Source organism: Phoxinus phoxinus (genome assembly GCF_949152265.1).
Source record: "Phoxinus phoxinus genome assembly, chromosome: 3".
Lineage (NCBI taxonomy): Eukaryota > Metazoa > Chordata > Actinopteri > Cypriniformes > Leuciscidae > Phoxinus > Phoxinus phoxinus.
Genome location: NC_136878.1, coordinates 11,396,438 through 11,423,187, shown reverse-complemented (window position 1 = coordinate 11,423,187; position 26,750 = coordinate 11,396,438). Strand labels below are relative to the sequence as shown.

The 26,750-nt window shown below is 35.8% G+C and overlaps 1 protein-coding gene across 2 annotated transcripts in view; it reads right to left on the bottom strand.

Annotated features, from left to right (window-relative positions):
• unc13ba (unc-13 homolog Ba (C. elegans)) overlaps positions 1-26,750 on the bottom strand; it is a 105,073-nt gene that overhangs the window by 2,337 nt on the left and 75,986 nt on the right. The window contains exons 23-54 of one of the 2 annotated variants that reach the window (XM_079608753.1): positions 25,959-26,048; positions 25,413-25,553; positions 24,361-24,554; positions 24,196-24,281; positions 24,009-24,044; positions 23,226-23,267; positions 22,563-22,689; positions 22,205-22,301; positions 20,947-21,090; positions 20,405-20,482; positions 20,206-20,283; positions 18,321-18,341; positions 18,059-18,094; positions 14,759-14,785; positions 14,531-14,551; positions 13,762-13,791; positions 12,056-12,082; positions 9,970-9,984; positions 9,637-9,657; positions 7,690-7,716; positions 7,502-7,540; positions 5,787-5,807; positions 5,598-5,624; positions 4,560-4,648; positions 2,944-3,090; positions 2,568-2,691; positions 1,963-2,007; positions 1,806-1,877; positions 1,276-1,423; positions 1,083-1,139; positions 383-475; positions 80-239 (exon numbers count right to left, since the gene is read on the bottom strand). In XM_079608753.1, coding sequence (XP_079464879.1) covers positions 80-239; positions 383-475; positions 1,083-1,139; positions 1,276-1,423; positions 1,806-1,877; positions 1,963-2,007; positions 2,568-2,691; positions 2,944-3,090; positions 4,560-4,648; positions 5,598-5,624; positions 5,787-5,807; positions 7,502-7,540; positions 7,690-7,716; positions 9,637-9,657; positions 9,970-9,984; positions 12,056-12,082; positions 13,762-13,791; positions 14,531-14,551; positions 14,759-14,785; positions 18,059-18,094; positions 18,321-18,341; positions 20,206-20,283; positions 20,405-20,482; positions 20,947-21,090; positions 22,205-22,301; positions 22,563-22,689; positions 23,226-23,267; positions 24,009-24,044; positions 24,196-24,281; positions 24,361-24,554; positions 25,413-25,553; positions 25,959-26,048 — 2,360 coding nt within the window. The remainder of the gene's footprint in view (positions 1-79; positions 240-382; positions 476-1,082; positions 1,140-1,275; positions 1,424-1,805; positions 1,878-1,962; positions 2,008-2,567; positions 2,692-2,943; positions 3,091-4,559; positions 4,649-5,597; positions 5,625-5,786; positions 5,808-7,501; positions 7,541-7,689; positions 7,717-9,636; positions 9,658-9,969; positions 9,985-12,055; positions 12,083-13,761; positions 13,792-14,530; positions 14,552-14,758; positions 14,786-18,058; positions 18,095-18,320; positions 18,342-20,205; positions 20,284-20,404; positions 20,483-20,946; positions 21,091-22,204; positions 22,302-22,562; positions 22,690-23,225; positions 23,268-24,008; positions 24,045-24,195; positions 24,282-24,360; positions 24,555-25,412; positions 25,554-25,958; positions 26,049-26,750) is intronic. The other variant, XM_079608752.1, reaches the window with a different exon arrangement.

The window sequence follows — 26,750 nt, the reverse complement described above, 5'->3', positions numbered from 1 at the left end:
AAATCAGTAGGCGTGCAGTCCCTACAAACCACACATTTAAATAGAGTAACATTTACAGATGAGAGTTGCTTTCACTCACAATTGAAATGCCTCATTGTACTTTGCAGTCCAGCAGTTGTTTTTCGATTTGGTTGTGAATTTCCGTTTCTTCTCTGTGAGCTGCGGGCCGACCAGGTTAACCTCAACAAATGGACGAAACATCCCTGAGGTCTGCCATTTCATGTCATTCACTGCAATCACTGAAAGAGAAAGAGTTTGTAAAAAGATGTCAGGGGTGTTTACAGGACTATATCATCATCTCATCACCAGGTACTTATAAGAATTCACATTCAGAAATGCACAGATAAGAAAATGTATCTCTTCTTTCCTGTAGTGCTCTCACCTCTGACGCAGAGTTTCTGCTCAGTGTTTCCAGCTGGAGGCGACAAATCCAACTGAATTACTGACTCCCCTATCGGCCGCTCAACCCCGGAGCCTGTCAATCAAACCACTTCATTTCACAAATACTGTACATTCAACATGGTGCTCATCATTACAATCTGATATATGCATTGAAAAAAATATATATATATTTTCATTTTTTATGATTGTGATTAAAAATTGTGGAATTATATGGAATGGATTTCAAAAAATATAAGTAAAATGTGCTATTAAAAATCATACTGTAAAACCAAGCTGAAAGTATTTTACTCTAGTGATAGCTAGATAGTGAAGCATTATCAAATTAGCCAAAATCTTTATTAACCAAATATGTAATGAGCAGGGGATTTGTTGCAAAAGAAATGCATTTTCTACTAAAATTCTAAACAATATAAAGTATATAATATAAATATTGCATCAAAGTAAAAAAAAATAATAAAAAAAAATTAAGCAACACAACCGTTTTGAACAGCAGCAAATCCACAAATTTAAATGATTTCTGAAGGATCATTTACACTGAATACTGGAGTAATGACTGCTGAAGATTCGGCTTTGAAATCACAGGAATAACTAACATTTATAAAACACATTAAATATCTTAGTAAAAATATGTTAATCTAGAAATATTTTGTGAGTGAGAAATTTTGACATTTTGGGCCCACCTCGGTCAGGTCGAACGTTCTCTTTGGGGGTGATCCTGATGCCCATTCCATTTTGAACTGCGGGAAGAAATGTTTCATTTAAAAATATATAAGAGTCCTGCAAATGTCAAATAATTTATAGAGATTGTGTGGCCATGTGCAAAGGCTGATAAAAGTCATCTACTGAACATATGTGCATGTGTATGTATCTCACCCTGAGCATGTTGTGTTGTCACAAACGTCTTGATAAGAGCATCTGTGGTCTGTGTATATAAGGAGAGCGCGTAACGCAGCGATGACAGCTCAGGGCTCTTCTCCAGATACGCTTTTTTTAAACCATTCCCACCAGCATGGAAAAACAGCTACCCAGCAGCAAGTTTGAGAGAGAGAGAGAGAGAGAGAGAGAGAGAGAGAGAGAGAGAGAGAGAGAGAGAGAGAGAGAGAGAGAGAGAGAGAGAATTAGCATGAATTTCCAACTGAAAAAGGTGCTACAGAGAGTAACTTGTTTTGTCTGACCGAGATACTACGTGTGAAATGTCATGCCTGTGGTGAGCAGCTTTCTCAGATTGTTTCTCAAATTCTCTCTCCTACCCACACACACTTTCGTTACACACCAATTGGAAGAACTCAAACCCCGGTGCAGTGTGCAACATGTTGACTTGCTCTGACAGTTCTGTTTTTAAGCAGAAAGCCAACACTTTAATGTGTTGTAACTCAGCGGGTATGCCGCATCCACCAACACACCTTGATTGCGTCCAGTGCTGCCTCCATGATCAAACAATGCCTTGGAGACAAGCTCTTTGGCTCCACACCTCCCTATAATGAGAGAAAAACATTAGCAACACACACTTTCTTAGGCTACAGATTATATATGTTTTACCCATGTACTTATGGTTGATACCTTTAGTTTGGACAGTTCCTTAGCAGCAGTAAGAAGTTGAGCTCCCTGTAGTAAAAACAAAACCCAGAATATCTCAAACATCTGACTGCCAGTATTGTGTGTGTTAACTATAGGGACAGCATTATGGTCATGATGTCTGTTCCAGTACAAGTTCAAGATGCAGTCACAATTGAAAAATATTTGTAATTGATAAAAACTGAACAAATGGCTGTCTGAAAATCCGACCACATGTTACCACTTAAAATGGTCAACATGAAATTAAAAATGAGGCTTTGCATTTTACAAATAAAACAAAACATTTTAATTTTGAGGAAAAGCTATGCTAATAGCTAAGCTAAAGCTAATTTTTGTGTTGATGACCATCACTTTCACCTTCGATTGCTACTGTATTCGTTGCTATCCCTAGATAGTATACCGACACTGACAACTGAAATAATAATAAAAAAAACACGGATAATGACTGCTTTGTGCCAGTAAAGTAACATATTGTGTTGTGAGAGGAGGAACAATTCTCAGAGCATCACTGTATGTTTCATGGGCAAGCAAATGAGTTTGTGGTGTCTAACGCTAAACATCATGCGTACATGTCCTGTAAAATAACTCACTATACTGTCGCTGCTCTGAGGTAACACAATCGTTTTCTCCATGCAGATCAGAACGTTTCTCCAAAGGTCCTTTAGCACACGCTTCAACACAGTCTTCTCACATGCGTCTGCAAAGATGCTGAGGCTGCAACACACATCGCACACAAACATGCATGTATACGTTACATTTGGGGAATTTCCCTGGGAATTTGTTGTATACAGTACAAAGACATTCAACTCATGACAGGTTATTATTCCACTTTCCTCTGCTCTTGTTCAGAAAACCAAGTGTGCAAATAAATAGGCACACATGAAGACCCTTAGTGTGGAACAAATGACAAGTGGTCTGAAACGGAATTGATCTAAATGCAACTGAAGGGAGTTGAGCTGAACTGACTTTGTGTCGAGGAACTCCATAAGCGGCCGCAGTGCGTTGTCTGCGTCAGCCTCCACAGTGTTACGAGTGTTCTGATTCAGAGGCCCTTTAATCTGGTACAGGATCTCCGCCATCTGGCGCATACACACATTTATACGAGCCTGGAAACTATACATACAGAGAGAAAGAAATTGTATGGGAATAAAGACTGGGGATTAAAATTACGCCAACAAACAAGATGACTATTATGACACCTTTTACAAAATAGAGTCTTCTGTAACACTTTTCATAAAGTCTGTTTATATTACATTCAATTATATAGATGTAAGAGCACTCAAAATGAATATATAATATAATAAAATAATATCAAATCAAATAGTATAATAGCGCTTACAAACATGCATAAATGTACAGTAATAGTATACTCCAGGGCAAACAAATGGCCCAAACCAAAAATGTCATGATATTTAGTGGTCTTTTAATGGTCTTGACCATTCTAATTGCAAATCACTGGTCAGGAAATTAGCAAGAATTGCACAAATACTGCAGATAAAGTAACTTAGCACGGAATAGCCTTCCCCAACTTGCAGACAGACAACAGTCAGTGTTGTTCCACTCAATGTTTATGTCTTCAAAAAGTTCATGAGTAGTTGTCAAATGTCTCCCAGTTCGTTTGAGTTTGATGTGAGACCAAATATTCATAATAGGGTTGAACTCTGAACTCAGACCAGGCAAAAAAAATTTGCCTGATGGACTTCTGTAGTTCTCAAGCCACTACTTAGTTGTCTTTGCAGTTTTGGCAGAAGCATTGACTTGTTGAAAAACATAAATCCATACTTGGATAACAACTTTTCATTTGTGGGAAGCAAGCCATTCTGCAATATTCTCCTGAACTCCAAAGCATTAAATGACTTTTCACAGTGAAGTAGCTCATCAATGCCAGCAGCTAAAAAGGCTTCCCACACAATGACACTCTTCCTCCATGCTTCACTAGGCTAGAGATGCATTTATTATTATACATTTCTCAGATGCTTTCTTTGGAAGACGCGGCTCTGGAGCATCGCCATGCAACTCGTGTTTCATTGTGATTCATCACTCCTCACACAACTTCCCATATTCTGCCAAATATTTCATTCTGTCTTTTTTTCCCCCTCTATGTTATGACTTTGGAATTTTTGTGCCTTTATTAGATAGGACAGAGCAGATGAGACAGGAAAGCATGGGGCAGATAGAGGGGGCGGAGAGAGGGGGGGGGACTGGATCGGCAAAGGGTCGTCGGATGCGCAATTGCGCTATATATGTACAGTATATACACAAAAGGCTATTTGTGCAAACAACTTCATTCAGTCTTTGATGTTTTTCCTGAGACAGCAATGGCTTTTTAAGTAATGCATTTGCTTAAATGTTGCTTATTTTCTGACCAATAGTTTGTGGTTAAGGCAATTAAAAGCTTAGTGTTAAGCCATTTTCAATTTTTGCCCAGGAGTGTACAAAATATAAATTGCTTAAAATGCAAAATAAAAAAAACAAAACAATGCAAAGCGGAAAAAAAAAAAAGTGACAAAGTGACCAGAACACTCAGAAATACTGTAATAATGACATTCAGATGAAATTTAGGCACAGAAAATGTAGTTTACCTCTTGACAAACATGGCACTCAGGTTATCCAGAACAGAATTAAGCTGGCCTTGCAGGTCATTGAGGATATCTGCAGCCTCTGTGTCGAGCTGTTGAGAGAGTAACACGTATATACACACACACATACGGGAAGAAGTGTGAGTTTAATAGAAAATATGGCACTTAAACTAGGCAGAGGCGAGGAGAGGATGTAGGGAAAATTCCCCATGTCTGTTTGTCATGGTTCTGCAAGCGCATCAGCATCATGTAGGTGAAACAAATTGGATACATTCTCTATTAAAAACCATTTTTCAACGGTAAGAAAAATCTTCAGCAATATATCTGTCAGATCCAACAACAGCTTAATTAAAGCATACCAAGACAAAGAGTGCAGGAGTTACTTTTTCATTCCCATAATGAACAACAGTAACTATTGTTTATTCAGTTTAATGGTGCTGAAGAAAGACAATTAAAATGGATCACACAATATCGCCAGTGGTTCTGGCAATCAGGGTGGTAAAAATGAGAAAACTTTTGAGTAGGTCTTGTTTGTTCTTTGTCTTCTAGTCTATGGCAATTAAAACCCGAAAGCATTACTAAAAAATTCGGCATATTAGCATCTCTATCTACTTAAGAAAGTGGCGCAAAAAAGTATTTGGACACTTAAATCACAATAAATTAATAGATAAATTATCAAACAAAGTGGTATTATATTAAAGAAAGACAGCAAAAGTAACATTTTCAAGCAAAACATTTAAAAAAAAAACAGATATACTTTTATTTGGACACTTTCTGGTTGTAAAATTTTGTGGAAATTGTAAAATTTTTAATTGTGGCTTAAGTGAACAAATACATCTGGACTTGCACTGGGGCCAATGAATGCACAGAATGCATCATAAATGCATGCGTGTCTGTTTGCACAATGATATAACAGTGATAGGGAAAGTCTCTGGAGGAGGGAAGAGATAGCCAGGCTTCTAGCAAAACAACATGACACTGTCTCATTCACACATGCATACACACACTCACACACACACACATCCATGATGATTATCGCACCTTTTTTTTGTCGACTGTTGCCTCTTTCTACCGAGAGACAGAGTTAAAATAACACAGGAAAACAACAGAAAAGGCAAAGAGAGAAAAATGATACAGCTGAGCAAATCCTCAATGGCACATATGCTTCTGAATGTTAGAATTGAGATGCAGGAATGTTTAAGTTTAAACTGAAAGAGAAACATCACACACCTTGTTTCCCTCATATTTGGGCTGAAGAATAAAATAAATAAAATGGGGAAAAAAACATTCAAAGTCAAACTCAAACTCCAACCGCATCGGATTATCTGATAGTTCTGATGTCTAATCTATTCGCTGTTTACGGCTACATTCACACAGTTAGTGTTCGGGAATGACAACTGGATTTACTCATCACAGTGGACACGGACTTTAATAAACGGGAGTCCAAAAGCGACTGAATCTAAAACCTCCATGTGACAGCTCATATCACCATCTCTGAGAGTTAGCGAAATCACACGTGAAGAAAATATGATGTGAGTTTCAGTGGCTAATGTATTGTGTGATGTGTAGGAAGTGACGGACAACTAGTTTCTTAGTAAGGTTATGGTTTGTGAATGCATCTGAGTCCAGAAAACATTGTGTCAGTTAAGGATGAAAAAAATTGACAAAATAAAAAAGGCTTTATCTGAATATGCATTCATCCTTACTATTCAACCGTTCAAAAGTTTGGGGTCAGAATGCTTTTCAGAGATTTTTGAACAAAGTATCAACTGCTCACCAATGCTGACTTTATTTGGTCAAGAATACAGTAAAAAAAACTGGAGAAAAAAACTAATATATTTGGAAATGTAATTTACTTGTGATGGCAAAGCTGAATTTTCAGCATCATTACTCCTGTCTTCAGTGTCACATCACATGATCCTTCAGAAATCATAATATGCTGATTTGCTGCTCAAGAAACATTTCTTCTATCACAGTTGAAAACAGTTGTGCTGCTTAATATTTTTGTGAGAATGTGATTTTTTCCAGCATTCTTTGATGAATAGAAAGTCCAAAAGAACAGCATTTATTTGAAATAGAAATATTTTACAATATTATAAATGTCTTTACACTTGTGATCAATTTAATGAATCCTTGCCCGCATAAAAGTCTTAATTACTACTTCTTTCAAAAATAATTATATATAATGTCGACTCTTCCAGTCTAACTGGGTGGTTTTGACTAGTCATGGGTCAGTCATGAATGTTTTGTTCATTTTGAATGTTTTTTTTTTTTTTTTTTTATGACTCAGGACAATTTTGTTCATTTTATCATAATTGTGCATATTCAAAAACCTTTTCAATTATGAATGTATGACTCAGCTCCAAATATGTATCAGATATTGAATATGTGGACGAATTTGGCTATTGGAAATATAATATAATTGAACTCAACTTCACATCACTAATTTTGGCCTAAAATAAGTAGCAAAGTTGACCAGAATTCAGTCAAAATTCTGGCGACACGAGACTACCTTTAACTACCCATAAAAATACATGGATTTTCCTAATGAGTATTCTAGACTTCTGCTCAACAACAACGCTCTAAGACAACAGAAATAAGTTTAATAAGCATCTTTTACGGTGTTTACCAAAACATTGATCATTTATTCACTGACAACTGCTAAATCATAATGTTTGCCTGAGGCACATCATTATTTAAGCTTTGAATTATGGGTAATTGTTTCACATCAGGGCACAAGAGTCCTATTCCACCTAAAAACAAGATTCTGACAATGAGGCACTGAAGCCCTAGGGACAGGATTACAGCAAAACAACACACATCTCTCCTTCCCATCAGATTTTATACACACACTTGATCCTCACACTAATGAGACCTGGTTTCTATCATGTTTCAGAAAGTACCACACACACACACACACACTCCCACAAACATCAGCTTATTACCTCTGCTCCATCACCCACCTCTGTGGCGGTGTTATCATCCTTGAGACAGAGAAAAAAATTATATTCAATATCACACAGAGTCCTGTTGATCCAGAGACTAGGGGGCAATGCTACCACAGACAAACACACAGAGAGAGTTTGTGTGTGTGTGTGTGTGTGTGTGCGTGTGTGTGTGCGCGCGCACAAACCTCCTTCTCTTTGTCCTTCTTTTCCCCCTGATGCCAGAACATGGAAACAAACATATAATGACTCACAAAAACATTGAAATACACATACAACATAGGAACTATAAGCACATATAGGTCAAGTCTAAATGACCACATATTATACATTACATAATGCCTTATAATAAACATTGTAACACATTGTATTATTTATAAATAACTGTTACCACAGTTAAATGGTAAGGCAGGGGAAAGATGGCCCTCTTAAGAACAGTATGTATTTAGTGCTAAATTGTGATATATTTAGAGATGACTTTAGCATGTACAGAATGATAATGCATTACTCAATATGCAAACATTTGCTAATTAGGTTATTATAGCACAATTATCATTAAGATGATCTCCTAACTGAGCCAAGAAGCTAAATGTTTTAAATATCTCTGATATAATTTTTAATGACTAGGTAAAAACATACATATCACGCTCTCTATCAATTTATTTGATAAAAAACAAAAAAATTGTGAAATATTACTGTTTTCTATTTTAATGTCATTTATTCCTGTAACAACAAAGCTGAATTTTCAGCAGCCATTGCTGTCACATGATCCTTCTAATCTCATTCTAATAAGCTATTTTGGTGCTCAAGAAACATTTCTTATTATTATCCATGTTTAAAACGACTGTATTGCTTAAATTTTTTGAAGAAACCGATACTTTTTTTTCAGGATTCTCTGATGCATTTATTTTAAATAGACATTAAGTGACTTTAATAATGTCAATTTAGTAAGTCCTTGTTGTCTCAATTCATTGTAACATATACAGTGCTATGCATAAGTTTAGACACCCATGCTAAAGTTGACTAAAAAGAGGAACAAAAAATCATCTTTTGGAAATTGAACTTAATGCCTTAATTTAAAAAAATAGGAAAAATCCAACCTTTAAGGACACCAATTTTCTTTGTGAATGAATAATGTATCGTAAATAAATAAATGTTCTTCCTTAAAATACAGGGTGCATAAGTTTGGACACCCCTATGTCAAATTCCCATAGAGGCAGGCAGATTTTTATTTTTAAAGGCCAGTTACTATATGGATCCAGGATACTCTGCATCCTGATAAAGTTCCCTTGGCCTCTGGAATTAAAATAGCCCCACATCATCACATACCCTTCACCATACCTAGAGATTGGCATGGTTTTATTTCAGTTAGCCTAACAGCTGGTTTGATTTGCATTGAGAGATGATCTTATGGAAAGTACTCCATGCCAATTTCCAGGTATGGTGAAGGGTGTGTGATGATGTGGGGATATTTTAATTCCAGAGGCCAAGGGAACTTTATCAGGATGCAGAGTATCCTGGATCCATATAGTAACTGGCCTTTAAAAATAAAAATCTGCCTGCCTCTATGGGAATTTAACATAGGGGTGTCCAAACTTATGCACCCTGTATTTTAAGGAAGAACATTTATTTATTTACGATACATTATTCATTCACAAAGAAAATTGGTGTCCTTAAAGGTTGGATTTTTCCTATTTTTTTAAATTAAGGCATTAAGTTCAATTTCCAAAAGATGATTTTTTATTCCTCTTTTTAGTCAACTTTAGCATGGGTGTCTAAACTTATGCATAGCACTGTATAAAACTAAATAACACTACCAAAAACATGCCACTGTTTTAATTGTTGTTCTATGTGCAACATGTAGCATCTTGCAGCACAAAGTCACAAACCCTGTGTTATTAGGATGTGCCATGTTAGGACTACTTAAACTTAAAAAGTCATCAAGACTTTGCATTCTATTCTATGCCTTCAGCTGCACTCCATCTTAGTAGTTTTTGATCGATTATTGCTGTCACTTCAGAGTACTTGTGCTCATCCCCAGGGCTGTGACCACCATAGACATTCAGGTGATAAATATATACACACAAACTTTAAGTCAAGCACAGAACAACCCAAAATACTGTAAGTGCACGCACCTTTTCTTTCTTCGCAAGAGACTAGAAAGTAAGAACGAATAAAGAGCCAATAAGAACAAAAACAAACCAAGACAAACTTTAAAGATCTGATAAATGTAAATACACACATGGATGAAACCAAACACAATATCTTCCGCATACAGAATTGGAGAAGAAGGGAAGGAAAGAAGGATCTAGATACATAATTCTACTGGGTAATAAGAGGAAGAAGTTTCAGAAACTGGCTTCCTAAATATTTGATTCATCTGCACAAAGCATCCGATCCGACGACACGGACTACTACACTACGGCGGTCATACATCAAACTAAAGCATTTAGCTCACATAAACCCACCTTCTGCCTGTCAAGCTGTATACAGATGAAAGGAGACATGGTGAAAACAACAGTCAATAACAGATGGATGAATGGCAGGGGGTGAGGGTGACGGAGAGAAGAAAGCTGAATTTCTGAACAGGATCAGCCGAATACTCAAGGGACTGTTCACATAGGATGTGTTCGTGCATTAAAAACAGCTAGACGGAGCGGAATGGAAAAATTTGCCTAATCACAACAACCAGAATGCAAAACTGCTGTGTCGCATGACAATAACAGCAATCAGGAGATATTTGAGGTTCATTTAAAGAAACTAACTGACTAACAAAACGTCAAAATGTTCACTGCAGTCACATCATCTTGGAACAGGAAGAGATGGTTTTTATCGTCCCAACTGGTTAGGACAACTGGGCCCAGATTAATATGATTTAAAAATGACATTCACCCACTGCACTGCATTTATGTAAACTTAGTTATTATATGGTAATATATATATATATATCAAAAGTTTCGTGTCGGTGAGCATTTTTCAAAAACAAAATCGTAGTAAGGCTGCATTTATTTGATCAAAATACAATACAATAGTAACATTGTGAAATATTAATTAATTAATATTAATAATTTAAAATATAATTTTCTATATATATATGTATATATATATATATATATATATATATATATATATATATATATATATATATATATATATATATATATATAAATCATTGGCAAAATAATTTTAAATATGCTGATATGGTGCTAAAGAAACATTTCTTATTCATTATCAATGTTGAAAACATTTTTGCTGCTTAATATTTTGAAAAAAGTGATTCGTTTTTTCAGGATTCTTTGATGAGTAGAACTTTTATTTCTATAAGAAGCATTTATTTGAAAACCTTCATAACATAAAAAATGTCTTTACACTCACTTTTGATCAGTTTAATGCTTCCTTGCTGAATACATTCATTAATTTCTTTATAAAACACAAACAATGACAAATAAACTTACTGACCCCAAACTTTTGTATGGTAATGTATGTTAATATAACAAACATATTATAGTACAGATTGCTTGTAAGATAAATTATTTTTTAATCAATTGGGTATTAAATGACTCTCCCTCTGTATTTCTTTCTTTCTATCCTGCACACACACGTCTGGTCCGCTATCTTTGTTTGGACGTAATGGTTTTTAAACAAACCCTTACACTAACCCTAAACCTACCCATCACAGAAAACTTTCTGCATTTTTACATTCACAAAACTCATTCTGTATGATTTATAAGCTTGTTTCCTCATAGGGACCACAATTTAGGTCACCACGCTGACACGAGTCCCCATGAGTCTGTGTGCATTCAGGTTGAAGTCCCCACCGGGATACAGTAAAAAGAAACACAACACAACACATTCATTGAAACAATCTCTAGCTCCTTACACTAACCCAACCCATCACAACTAAGTGCCAAACCCAAACCTTTACCCTTAACCTAATAATAACCTTATCCCTATACCAAGCATTAACCTTCAAACAGGCCTTTAAAGAGGTCTCAGAAAGTGAGGATTAGACAAAATGGCATCACTTTACTCACTTTGATGGTATAAAACGCAAACTGGTCCTTACAAAGATAGTTGTACAGTATACACACACCACACCAGTCAAAAGGTTCATTGCTAAAGAATATGACCATGCACACTGAGAGTCTGGCAACACCTGACTCACATAAACTCAAGGACAGAGGAAGATTTGTCATCTAAGCATCATCTCTAAAATGCAGAATTAATTGAAAACTGCCAGTGCACAATCCACACAGAAAAACATTGACACATTACTGCAGGTGTGGACACTAGAAGAATGTCTGCTAAGCCTTAAAACTGCTGCTGTTGTATTTCACTTCTTTGGAGTGACATGTGACACCACAGTACTAAAACGCAACTAATCGTTAGTTAACTATTATTATTGACCACTTTTTTATATACAATACTGAAGGGAGGATAGGAAACGATAGGAATAAAGATAGTCAAGGTATACAAGGCACTGACCAACTGGGTTTCAAAACACAATACAGTCACTAGTCAAATGGGTTCACTATCTTTCTTTACAAAACCAACCTTATTCTCCTTTTCTTTGTTGTCAATCTACAGATAAAAATATATCATACATTTTCAAATTACAATCCAATGCGCCACCAATTAGAAACACCAAACTACTCAAAACGTTCCTTGATTTGAGTATTTAAACCCCCAAAACACTTACAACAACTTTATATTAAATACACAGATAAACAAATAAATGAAAAATATAAATTGTCCATTATTTTGTGCAGTCTGCGTAGTTTTATGGCTCAATTCACTAAGGGAAATATGTAAATCAGATACATTTTATTGCTATTGTGCCATTTATTGACGAAGCTGCTTAGACATACACTCTAGTTTCTAGTGTTTTATTGGTTAATATTTTTGTCTTGTGTTTTGACCAGGACCTTAGTACTTAGTTTCGTTCCTTCATGTGAAAATGTGTATGGAATGACAATAAATTAACCTTGAAATGCGGCAAACAAAAAAAGACACCAATTTATGTAAATAAGGTGCAACATAAACCTAATTTACACAAAAAGTAAGTCTGTTTGTGCTGAAAAGACTGATGATGACTTAAACAGGACACAGATAGCAGATAGTGTCTGATTTAACTGGATTGCGGGTGGTTAGTGAATAAGACGCAGGAGCTTGTGCTGAAATACCATGTGCAAAAGTGAACTGTTCACCCCTGAGTATCTGATTTCTATTCAATGGACTTTCCAGATCTTTTATAGTGTAACTCTTCAGTATGTGGAGTTGTGTTTTAATTGGATTGTATTATGTACTGATGCTGTTAATCCAGCTGTAATCATTAACATCACAGCTGGAGCCTAGAACACAAACTCCACAGGACACGTCACACAGAGTTCTCACACACCTCCAATTAAAAATATAGCATTTGTATCTAATCTAATCAATATTGATATCTAATCAATATCATTTTAACTATAACTAAATTTACTGTATGAACACAGAGAACCGACATCTTGTATTCCTCACTAATGCTTTATTCAGAGTCACTGCTCTTTGTGGGATACAGGAATCAATTAAGGCACATCCTTTTAAAGCTTTAGCGCTACATTAAATGATCTGGTCGCAATTAACAGGTCAATTAAGCTTTAATGTGCATGACAGAGTGTGACTGCAATCTAAAGACCCGTCTGGTCTATCGCATTTGACTTAATCACCTTTAGTTTAAAAAGAATAGTTCACTCAAAAAATTGTCTCATCCCCATTCTGTTTTAATCCCTGTTTAGTCTTTAGTTTGGCTGCATACAAAATCGCATACTTCCCTACTATCTAGTTGGTGAAAAACAGTATGTGACAAAAGAAGTATGTCCAAATTCATAGTATTCATAAAAGACCGAGTAGGTAAAAAGTACCCGGATGACCGTCTTCCGGCGAGATTCTGGACACATTACTATGGGGCCACGGGAGAGGATTTGTGAATGGCAGTGAAGCGACGCTGGTAGGTCACATGTCAATAACAACATGGCGAATGTAGTACATCCGAATTACATTCATACTACGCACATTCATACTATATAGAACATACCTTTTTATCGGTCGCAAAGTAAATACCGGTACTTGTTTATAAAAAGTACCTACTCAAGAGAGTATGCAATTTCGTACACAGCCACAATCTATCTGCCCTTGCATTTCACAAAAACAAGACATGAATGAAATGAGTAAATGAAAACCTGATAGATAACTATCAGGTACGTTCTCTCTTAACGTACCTCTGATCCTTCTGAATCCGAAATTCCAGACTGATAGGAAAGACGTGGATACAGAATGCAGACAAAAACATAAATAAACAGAGAAACTAAACAATTAAAACACTGACACACATTCAAATAAAATGACAAGAACATATGAAAATGAAATGCAGCTTCAATTACACTACAGTTAAATGTTTGGGGTCAGTAAGATTTGCTTTTTATTTCTTAAAGAAATTAATACTTTTATACAGCAAGGATGTATTAAATTGGTCAAAAATCACAGTAAAGACTTTTACAAGGTTACACTTTTTTTACATTTCAAATAAATGGCGTTCTGAAAAATGCATCATGGTTTCCACAAAAATATTAGGCAGCACTACTGTTTCAACATTTACAATAATAAAAAAATGTTACTTGAGCACCAAACTAGAATGAATTCTGAAGGATCATGTGACTGAAGAAGACTTTTATAAAATATATAAATATATTGAATAGAAAAATCTTAACAATTTCACAATATTACTGTTTTTACTGTATTTTGACCAAATGAATATAGCCTTGGTGAAAATAAAAACATCTTTAAAACCCTAAACTTTTGACCGATAGTGCAACACTGTCTCTGTACTGTCAACAACTTGTTAGTAGGCGTATACTGTATAGTAATTGCTGCATTGCATCCAATCACTTTGTCACTGCATGTCTCTGTCAGCTATTTATAATGATTCATATGTTTGATAAACAGCTTCATAAGGAAGCGCATCAGGTGAGACATATGCCTGTTTCTCACCTTAGCATCTGATTCATCCGACTAGTAATGAGAAATAAAGAACAAGATGAGTAATAGTGAAAACAAAGAACAAAACAGAAAAAAGGTGATAGGTAGTAGCAGAAGACTTTTACTGCCTCGTTGATTAACACAAAATCTTGGAAAACACCCATCCACCCACCCCACACTCACCCACACCCACACACACACACACACACACTCCTCTGTACCAGTGTTGAGTGTACAGACCTCATTGCCTTCATCATCAGTGATGGCCTGAGCAGAGGGAGACCAAAAGAAACAGAATTTGTGACCCCCAGCTTTCAACAAATATGCTCAAACAAGACCACGTTTGCATTTGTACACACACACACACACACATACACACACACGAATAAAGAAATTATAGTTTTTCAAGGCCAAACTATTTTTAAATGTGGCCAAGCACCAAATGAGAGCATTGCAATGAAAACATGAGTAACAAAATCATGATAAATGGTGATTTAGGGTGTATTCACACCAGGAAAGTCCGATAGTTCACTTGCTTTGGTCCGGACCAAATAATTTGTTTTGTTTTTTTGTTTGGTACGGTTCGCTTTCACACTGCTCTTTTTGCAAGTGAACCAAAATGTGTAAACAAAACCACACGTGTGCTAAGGTCGTCCATTCATTGGACAAGGATTCTCAAGTAGAGAAATCAGGAAGTGCAAAAAAAAAAAGGCTCGGAGATATAAATAAAAAAATAAATTTGGAGATATTTCGTACTGCAATATTTGTTCTTTTACTGTTCTTGTGTTATTCTCTACAAACGCAATATGAAGAAACTAATGAGTATCATATGACACAATGTCATCTATACGATGTTATTATTCGGATTTTGAGAAGACGACGATGTGCTGCGGTTCCGGCGGAGAGAACATGCTCTCATGTGCGCCTACCATGGGATGCTGACAGTGGTATAAAGTATAAAGTTTAGATTCATAGAGAGGGGCTATGTTCACACATTCAAATAATGAGATTCGTATTGTATATAGGCTACTGCTAACAAGTGCTGTCAACGTTAACGCTTGCGATTAAGTTTGACCAGTTTAACGTAAATTAACGCAGCACCCCCCCCCCCCCCCCACACACACACACACACACACACCCACCATCCCTGTATTGTAACTATCGTTACATTATATGAACTCGCTCGTATTCATGCAAATGCTTTTAAAGCATTTATGCGCGATTAGACTAAAGAGAACTATGTGAATGTCCTGATGCGCACACACTCATTCATTCATCCCATTCCAATGATCAGTGTTGTGCCAGTTCATACTTAAAAAGAACTAGCTCAAAGTTCAGTTCACACAGATGATAATGAACTAGTTCATGTTTATAGTTCTTTTTTTTTTTAAATGAACTAAGTTCACGTTCATTTGTTAAATTATTTTAACAAAGATGTAGCCTAGGCTATTATTAATCCGGTGACGCGTGAATTGATTTTTATTAATAAACAAGTGTTTTCTCTAAAAGTGTCGACTCGGCTGCAAAGATGAAGTTGACGATCGCCATCTCCGCGTGAACGCGCTTATAGAGAGAAATGCACATAAATAAGCTTAATAATGGATTACATAATCAGAGAGTAGCCTTTTTCGTTTTGAATTATTTCGTTTAAAGACATTTCAAGCGTTGTGTAGCCTATTTGGTGTATTTGTCATGTCTGTGTGAGGCATACACTGAGTTTCGTTAAGTTAGGATGTGCTCTAGTTCACGTGCGCAAGTGAGCGCGCGGGCGCCTCCGTTATATTTGTTTCGTCGGCCTATTCATTAAATACAGGCAATTGGTTGATGAAAAATTGATTACAATTAAGATACAATTTATACAAAACGAAATTCACTTTAAAGAAAGGCTTTCTATAACAACTTCAACTTCAACGGTCAAAACCATGTCTGACCCGCTCCATGTCTCATATTGCGCATCCTATCTCGGTCGTGCCGTTCACTTTTCGTAAATCAACATAAATGGGAAAAAAATAACATTATAATATTTTAACAAATATGAAACGCGCTTTTTTAATGGCTACAACAGTATAGTAGGCCTACATATCCTACTCTCTATTTGTACAAATTTCTGCACATTAATTTAATTCTAAATTTTGCACACACAAGTTGAAAGGCATTTGTTTAAATCAAGTTCACGGATAATTGTGCGTGCATTTATAAGCCTAATCATTATGATACTAAAATCCTAACAAATAGGCTATGCTATGTACAAAAAATCAGATGAGTTCTCTCGAAAAATCTCTCGTTCACGTTCATTGTATGAAAAGTGATTCGTTCAGTTCAGCTATCGGCGAAAATATGAACGTCGTTCATTGAACGCGTTCATGCACAACACTGCCAATGATGCACACACGACGCGCAGAAAGACGCGCAACAGTAGTGGCCAGACAGCGCGCCGGAATGGAATTCTCTTTCGCACTTGAACGAACAATATTGGGTCGATATTGATATTGGGCCGATATTGGGTCGGTTCATGTTCACATCGTAAACGAACCGTACCAGAGTTCGTTTGGAACCGTACCGAGACCACCTCTTCAGCTGGGTCTCGGTTCGATTGTTTGGTCCGCACCCGAGTGCGATTGCTGTATTCACACCTGCCCAAAAGGTCCGCACCAAGGGGGGAAACGAACTAGAGTTCGATTCAATCGAACCAAACAAGGCAGGTGTGAATACACCCTTAAAAATAAAAAAATGCACCACACATTTTGATGTCAAAGGGAAAGAAACATTAGTAACACTTTACAATAAGGTCTCTTTGTTAAAAGTAGTTAATGCATTAAAGGATTAGATGATGATGAAAAATTAAAATTGTCATCATTTACTCACACTCATGTTGTTCGAAATAGTAAATCTTTCGGGTTTTTTTTTGTTCTAAACACATATTAAGATATTTTAATGAAATCTGAGAGCTTTCTGTCCCTCTATTGACAGCTATGCAACTACGGTACCCACTTTGACGCTTCAAAAAGCTCTTAAAGTGGTAGTTGTGTAAATATGTAAACATTTCAAATATCTTCATTTGTGTTCCGAAGATGAATGAAAGTCACAGGTTTGGAACGACATGAGGTTGCTTAAATTATGACAATTTTTTCATTTTTTGGGCGAACTAATCCTTTAAATAATATGAACTAACAATGCGTATATATATATATTTACAGTATTTATTAACCTTTGTTAATGTTACGTGATGAAAATATTTATATTCATGTTAGTTCACAGTGCATTACCTAATGTTAACAGATACAACATTTGATTTAAAAAATGTATTAGTACATTGACATTAGATACGATTAATAAATTTTGTAGAATAATTAGTCATTGTTAGTTTATGTTAACTAATATACAGCATTTAACTAATGTTAACACAGGAAACCTTATTGTAAAGTGACCGAAATGTTTATAGGTGCACCACATAGGTAATTGGAAGTTCATTTGGGACCCTATCCATAAACACTCTCTCTCTCTCGCTCTCTCTCTCTCTCTCTCTCTCTCGACACACACCTCCTCATCGTCCTCAGGCTCTTCCTCATTCTCCAGCTGGGAGCAAAAGGAGAGATCAAAGTTAGTGTGTTTTAGGGATTTTATACTAAGAGAACAAAACTACGGAAGACTGAACCATATGGGCGGCACTAAGGTGGAACAACAAGGGCACTACAACCTAGTGAAAAGGTTTGAACCTAAATACAACACATACAGTAGTAAGGCACAAAATCACACAGAGGATTAGGGATGGTTCATCTTAAAAATACATCTGTTGACCTACCCTCTCTTCCTCAGCAGTAAACTACACACACACAAAAATACATATATGGTTAGCTCAGCTAGGATACGCATTCACCACACACACACACACACACGCACGCACGCACACACACACACACAAAATGTCTCTTAAGCAGATGATTCAACAGACTCTTCAAAAAGGTGTGAAACATTCACTACAAACATATCAAGCGCAAAATGCCAGTAGGTCCATCTTCATCAAACCAAAAAAATCAATTTTCATAGACTCAGCACACAAAACTCAACTAGCGCTCACTCTGATGTTAGCATGTTGTTGCTACGCAAACTCCTCGATCCTCTAAGGAGCATAAAAATCCCCTCAAATACAGGATAAATAAGAGCATTCTTGTACTACCTTATCCATTAACTCTTTCCTTCCATTGACTAGTAATCTCGTCATTTCTGAGAAAAAGCTTCATAAATGAGTTATCAGTGTATAAGGTAGGGGGGGTTATTACGCCTCTCCTGAACGAGTACAGTATCTCCAGAATCAAAACACAGGCAAAGAAGCAGCAGAACCGAGCGATCGATCTCATATGTGAGCAGATGCATATAAAAAAAAATGCGATGATCAACAATAAAACAGCATTTCAAAATGGCCTAATCTTACTAAATGCAATGTCGACCCAGGAAGTGCTATATGTGAAAGCTAGTGAATGGACTCTACTCTACTCCAAAACGCAATTTGCTCAGTTTTTTGCGCAAAATGTGCTTTTTTTATGAAACTTACCCACATTCAAGTGTTGATAAAAAATAATGCATGAGGCTAGAATTTTGTTTAAAAGCAGAGGGTCTGGACATAGTGTATGCTCAGATATTCATACAACAAAATATTCTGGGGGCCATGAAATATTTGTGAAAATGACCAAAAATGCTGCAATGGCAGGCAGGCAGGCAAAAAAAAAAAAAAAACGCTGATGAAAGAGTAAAGGATACTTGTTGTGACACTGTCTTAGATTTTTGGCTAAATGAGGTACACTACCATTCAAGTTTAGGGTCTTAGTTTGGGGTCAGTAAGACCGTATTATTATTTTTTAAAGAAATTAATACTTTTATTCAGAAAGGATGCATTAAATTGATTAAATGTGGCAGTAAAGACATTTATAATGTTACAAAAAATTCCATTTCTAAAAATTGCTGTTCTTTCAATTCAACAAAGAATCCTGAAAAAAGTATGAGTTTCCACAAAAATATTAAGCGCAGCACTGTCTTTTTTTTTTTTTTTTTTTTACATTAATAAGCATCAAATAATAATAATCAGATAATTTTAAGAGTATCAAATAAGCATGATAGAACGATTTCAGAAGGATCAAGTAACCCTGAAAACTGGAGTAAGCTTAGCTATCCCAGGAATAAAAATTACATTCCAAAATATATTAAAATGGAAACCGATAATTTTAAATTGAAATAATACTTTGTAATATTGCTGTTTTTATTGTTTTTTTTATCAAATCAATGAAGTTTTGGTGAACATAAGAGACTTCCCAAACTTTTGAATAGTAGTGTACATTATAAAGCATTATACTTTTGTTGCATAAAAAAAAGCACCATTCTATTGGTGCTATTGCCTATATATATATATATATATATATATATATATATATATATATATATATATATATATATATATATATATATATATATATATATATATATATATATCATCCATTTAATAATACCATAGTACCGCCACAGTACTTTATGTAAAAGTATTGCATCTGTAGCAAGTCTATGAAAAAGTATCAAAATGTTGCCTAGGTGACAGTTCACTAAATATTGCAACACAGTTAACCGTAACTTCCATTACCCCTCATCTCCTATTATTGGCCCTGTCATTAGCTGTTATCGCTTCATATTTCCCTCACCTGTTTGGCCCCCATAGATTCAAACATCTTCTCCAACATCACACGTATCTGTTGAATGTTATTCATCAACACACACGGCTGCGGGAGATGTGAAAAAGACAAGACAGAATTTAGGCCTAATTGGACTCTTGACCACACAACATTTTAGCAACAAATATAATATTTGACTAGTCTTAACACTTTTTTTGTCAGGACTCACCGTCTTTTCTTTCTCACAAAAGGAGGAGTAGCTCTTGGTTAGAATAGCACAATACTGCAGGAGCACTTTGGTTATGGTCTGAAAGTGAAAGGGGGAAAAATGAAAAGAAACAACAGATATTACACCTAAACATTATGTAGAGTACATGAACTATGCCTCATACTGAGCTGGTAATCTGGAAGGGCAGATAAATCGACTTTGTTGTTGAAAACTAATGAATTTTTAATGGGCAGATGCATTAAGCTGCCGTTTTGTTCCCCGAAATAGATCTCAATATGCTGATTACTGAAAAAAGTGATGTCAAAAATACCATAATTATGATCATGTCAGACAATTCTATTTAGTAGTATTGTCGTCCTCACTAAAATCGAATAAAATGTAAATACATCTCAGCTCCAACAAAACCTGTGTGGGCTTCAACAAAGATGTATCTGCATCAGACGTCTATGTTAAATAAAAAATCACAGGCTTATAAACAGATGATGATGGTCTAAAGACATCGATCATATTTCTGACATTCTCTGCTCCTGCATGGTTTTCACCTTGGCAAAGCGTCGGTTGTACTGGCCGACCACTGCAGGATCAGGACAATCTAGTTTCTTGATGATCTCAAAGCTTTGGTTGAGCTGAGTGAAGATGTCCACGACTGAACAGGAGAACAACGCATGCTCAGATGTCTGCTGGAACTGTGGAAAAGCAAGGAAGATGAACTTAAAAAAAAAAAATGCTTACTAGCTTATTTAATGCGGTTACTCCCAAGGTCCAAAACTGGACATACATACATAACAGATGTTTTTTTTATGCATTTTACAACAGCATTTTATGTATCCTAAATAAACCGAAATAAATAGTATTTTCTCACCTTTACAATACTTGACAAAATACATTTTGATCGGAAATGAGGAAAAAATATTCCGATCAAAAGTTATATTAATCTTGATTTTTCTATGTTTCCATTTTAGACATGCTCTTCTTTTAAAAGTTTCCCCCTTAGTAAATAATTACTTTGAGTAAAACAAAAACAAAGATTAGGGCAAAATGGTGTAGTGTGGTGTAAATAAACCACTGAAGCATGCTGTCATTTCATAAAAATAATAATAATTTTACTCAGTAAGGATGCATTAAATTGGTAAATTGTGACAGTAAAAAAACATCTATAATGTTAAATGTTAAATAAATGCTGTTTTTTAACTTTATTTAAAGAATACTGAAAATATGCATCACAGTTTTCACCAAATATTACGCAGCAAAGCTTTTAACACTGATAATTAGAAGAAATGTTTCTTGATCAGCAAATCAGGATATTAGAAGGATTTCTGAAGAATCATGTGACACTGAAGACTGGAGCAATGACGCCGAAAATTCTCCTTTGCCGAATAAATTACATTACGAAATGTATATAAAAAAAAATAGAAAAGTTATTTTAAATTGTAATTATATTTCACAATAAATGCAGCCTTGGTAAGTATAAATTATTTCAAAAACATTTTTAAAAAAGTACCAGCCCTAAACTTTCAAACATCATTGTTTGAAACAACTTTCAAACAATTGTATACATATAAATTCCTTCGAAAATTAGCAAAAATAAACGATGAAGGCATGTTAAAAAGCATTTGACCTTTAAGTAACTCAAAGCAAATTTGAAGTCTGTTCATTTGAATAAAATTCAACACTCTAACAGGTAGTAGACAGCAAGCAGCAATTTTATTTGACAAACCATGTTTTAGATATTAGACCAACAGCCAAAAAGCAATTTATAAGAGAACAAACCACACAGAAAAGTTAGTTACTGAACCATACCCCCTCTCTTTTATCCCTCTCAAGGGCTCCATGCATAAACTCCATCGACACTTCCTCATTCTCAGCCAGCCACTGGAGAACATATGGCAGAAACCACCTACACATGGGAAATGGAGGAAGAAATATAGAGAAACAGGAGGAGGAATGAAGCAGAAGGGCAGCAAAGCAGCAAATAGTCAAGAATGTTTAAACACGAGAAGAAACTATTCAGGCATGCAAGCCAGGCATGCAGTCGATTTGGGACAGTAGGTGATGACAAAGTGTGAGTGAGAATAAACTGCAGATTATTTGAAGAAAAAAAGAGAGAAAACTTTAGCCAAAGATGCTCTGAAACAGTATTAGAAGCAGCGTGACTCACGATGGGTACTCTGGGACAGAGTCAGAGAAGGCAGGCAGGTCGCAGACGTATTCGTTGTAGAGCCATTTGACTTTGAAATGCAGATTCATGTAGTCCGCACTTTTACACAACCTCAGCTTCTCGTGCTCTGGGGAGACAACAAGCATGAGTCGACAGAATTAGTTTCATTTTACCTTGTCACGAATTTCCTTCGGCTTAAACATATTAATTATCCGCTAAGCTGTAAACTAAGAATGAACTGCTGTTTCATCCCAGTCTCGAACTGTACTCAGTCACAGAGGCTAGCGCTAAGAAATGCACTTCATACACATACACTCCAATTGAAACATTTAAAGTCAGTAAGAACTTTTTTAATATAAATTAAAACTTTTATTCAGCAAGGATGCATTAAATGAATAAAAAATTAACCTTTTTTTTTTGACAAAAAAAATTTATATTTAAAATAAATGCCTGTTCTTTTGAACGGTTATTTTAAATTGAAATAATATTTTGCAATATTACCATTTTTACTGTATTTTTGATTAAATAAATGCAGTCTTGATGAGCAGAAGAGACTTCTTTCACAAACACAAAAAAATATTACCGACCCCAAACTTTTGAACAGCAGTGTACACGTGCACACACACACACACACTCTCACAGCGACTTAACCGTATGTCTTACCAGCGTAAAAATCAAGTCTGCGAATATGAAATGTGGCAGGTGCTAAAAACAAGAAAAGAAGGCATGAGAGACGAGAGAGATGAAGAACACTTGAGAAAGAAAGAAAAATATGCAGGTGTGGTTTAAGGGGTGGTTTCAAAAGAAAAGGAGGATGGGATCAAAAGGAAAAGATGATTTTTTCAGTCTAGCTCCTGTTTACTCCTACCGGTACTCGGAAGATCTAAAACGAAACTGGGGGTTCTTTTCTCTAACTCCGCTGTAGCAATGAGAGAGTGAGGTCTTGAGACCAAAAAGAGTGTTATAAACCTTTAAAGCGGTCTTATCATCAAAAACAGGATTTGCATTGCTGCTTTGAAATAAAACCTCCACAATGCAAAGCTCACAGCTCGTCACAATGAGCACATTAACATAACACTGAACATATATTTATTATTATTCAGAACCCAGCACCCAATCGTGGTGACAAAAGGAGAAGTAGGGCCGATACTATACATAATCACACAATACTAATATTTCACTATTTCACTATAAAATCATAGAAGCTGTTATTTAAGTATTTGGTAGTGCCAACTATATTGGAATCGCAGCTCATTTTGCATGCAAATTCATATTACCCGATTAATTCAAAGGGTCAATGAACTTTTTTTTTTTTTTTTTTACAAAAGTGTAGATTATGGCCCCTTAGCATGTAACAGAGTGATGTGATTATCTTGTATCTATATCCAGACATGTAAGTCCAAGTTCACACTCTCATGACTCCTTATATAATCTTTTGACCTTTACCATTCTTCCAATGATCGAGGACGATATGTTTAAGAACTGAAGACAGAGACAAATAAAAATGAGAGATGGGGCAATGTTAGGAGGGTAATAAAAATAAATAAAAAATAAAAATGTGTAGTACACACAGACATACTTTAAGGGCATACACACTTTCCATACATAATAAATCATGTATATTTCTTCATACCTTCTAGTGCATACTTCATGTCCTGTGCGAAGAGTGTCCACATGACCTCAGCGCTGACTTTCCCTACATTTAGCTCCTGAGGAAACCTGCACAGGACACACCAGGTTAAACGTATCAGCTCATGTGTTTGTGTGTGATATTATGTGTATCAGTGCAGTCACTGACTGATTTATGATCGGACTGTAGGAGTTCCTGTCCTCCTCTATGATGGAAACTATCAACGTGATGAGTTTGGGCCAGAAGTCCAAATTCTGAATGCTTGGTCCTGGTTCTTCTACAGCAGCAGTTTCTTCCTCTTTCTCATCTTTCTGACCTTCCTCTTCTTCACCCTCTTCTACCTCTTTCTTTTCTTTTGGTTTCTGTTGAATAGAACAATAGCTTGATGGATAAAATGACAGACAAATAGAGAGATAGACAGATAGATAGAAAGACATACAGACTGACAGAATGATAGATACAGAAGAAGGATATACGTATAGAATGAAAGAATGACAGTCAGACAAAATGATAGACAGAATGACAAAGATAGACAGAACACAAATAGTCAGATAAACAGACAGAAGGGCAGATAGAATGAAAGAATGACAGACAGAATGATAGACAGAATAACAAAAAAACAGACAGAATGACAGACAGAACAGATAAATCGAAGGACAAATAAAATGACAGAATGATAGACAGAACAATAGACAGAAAAAGAGACAGAACAATAGACAGATCGACAGACAGAACAACAGACAAATATAGAAAGAATGGATGGTGTCAGACAGACAAACAGAATGATAGACAGAACCACCAGACAATAGACATATAGAAAAATAAAATGACAGACAGAAGAATAGAACGACATACAGACAAATATAGAAAGAATGGATGGTATCAGACAGACAGAATGACAAACAGAATGATAGACAGAATCAGACATATAGAAAAATAGAATGACAGACAGACAGACAGACAGACAGACAGACAGACAGACAGACAGACAGACAGACAGACAGACAGACAGACAGACAGACAGACAGACAGACAGATAGATAGATAGATAGATAGATAGATAGATAGATAGATAGATAGATAGATAGATAGATGTGAAATTCAACCTCTGATAATGACGTAATCTAATCTCCAAATTTGAACCCTCAAACACAAGTGTAAGCATTCCCATCTGTGTGTATACAAACACACCTGCGCACGACGTGAATGTGTTTACTCACAGGTTCCACGGCCGGCTGAAACTGTCTGTTGTACAGCTCTTGGCAGTTGTTAAAGATGTACTCGTATGTGGAGTTGAGGCACGCTTTCACACAGTCCCTGACCACATGGGCCGCACGCGGGGGAGACTGCAGTTCCAGAACCTGGACACAGGGGGCAGCAGAGAAGACAAGAGCATGTCTGTATGTCTATATATAACAATGTAACTCCCGCTAACAACCGGCATGCTGTCAAATCAATAGTGACTAATCTCCGTTATGAAAGCCCGCACAAAGGCCTCTCTCGTACAGCACAAAGAAATCAATCTTCGTCTCAAACCTTCCATTATCCTTTTCTACTGTATGAACTCAGGGAGACAGAAATGACTGAGCGTTTACTCAAGGCTGTCTGAAACACAATTGAATAATTCATCTCTATAGGATCTGTCACTCAATATATGTATTACAAGTAAGACCCACATCCCTGTAACTCCCAAATACAGCATAAACAACAAAAAGAGCAATATAGCATGCCATTCCTTGATAGGATTTAGAGGCACGTTATCATACCTTCAATCTGAAGAATGTAATGCTAGTCAATAAATCCACAGTGGATTTGAGATCTGCTAGACGTGGTTTACTGCTGGCTGGGAAATTATTCTGGAGATCAAAGAGACAGAAAGAACATCACAGGAAGCTTGAGTGAGAAGCACAATATGACCTTGGAAATATAGTAACTTAACAATCATGAATAACGACATCACACAAACATATGCACATCAAGTCTATATATATCGTCATAAAGAGTATACATGCCAACCACTCTCAAAACCAGTTGAAAGTGAAACACAATAAGACCAAGACTACATGTGAACTGCTGCATCTTAGACTCCACTATAATAATGCACATTGTTATTCTGAAACGCATAAGATTTATTATAGGGTCAACATAAAAATATATAGTACACATAAAAATATGTCAGCAACCATTGATTTCATTCTAAATGTATGATTGACGAATTATGATTTGTGCATGAATTTAATTTGAATTTGTGCATGAATTGCATTTTAAATAAGCCAGTGGATTCTTTCAACAAATGTTTGTACTTTTATGTCTCAGGGTTAAATTATTTTTATTTATTTATTTTGTAATATATTTTCATACCTTTTAAATGCCCTTAATAAATATATTTTATTGCTTTACCCTTGTCCAAGACCTAACTTTCAATCTTAAACCATGAATATCCATTGCAAAAATATATTACTATATATAATATATACTTGTTTATCAAGGAGACAACAGTGTCAGTAAATAGCTTGAAATTAAATTAAATATTTAAAAAAATTAAAGCTAGGGTAGGC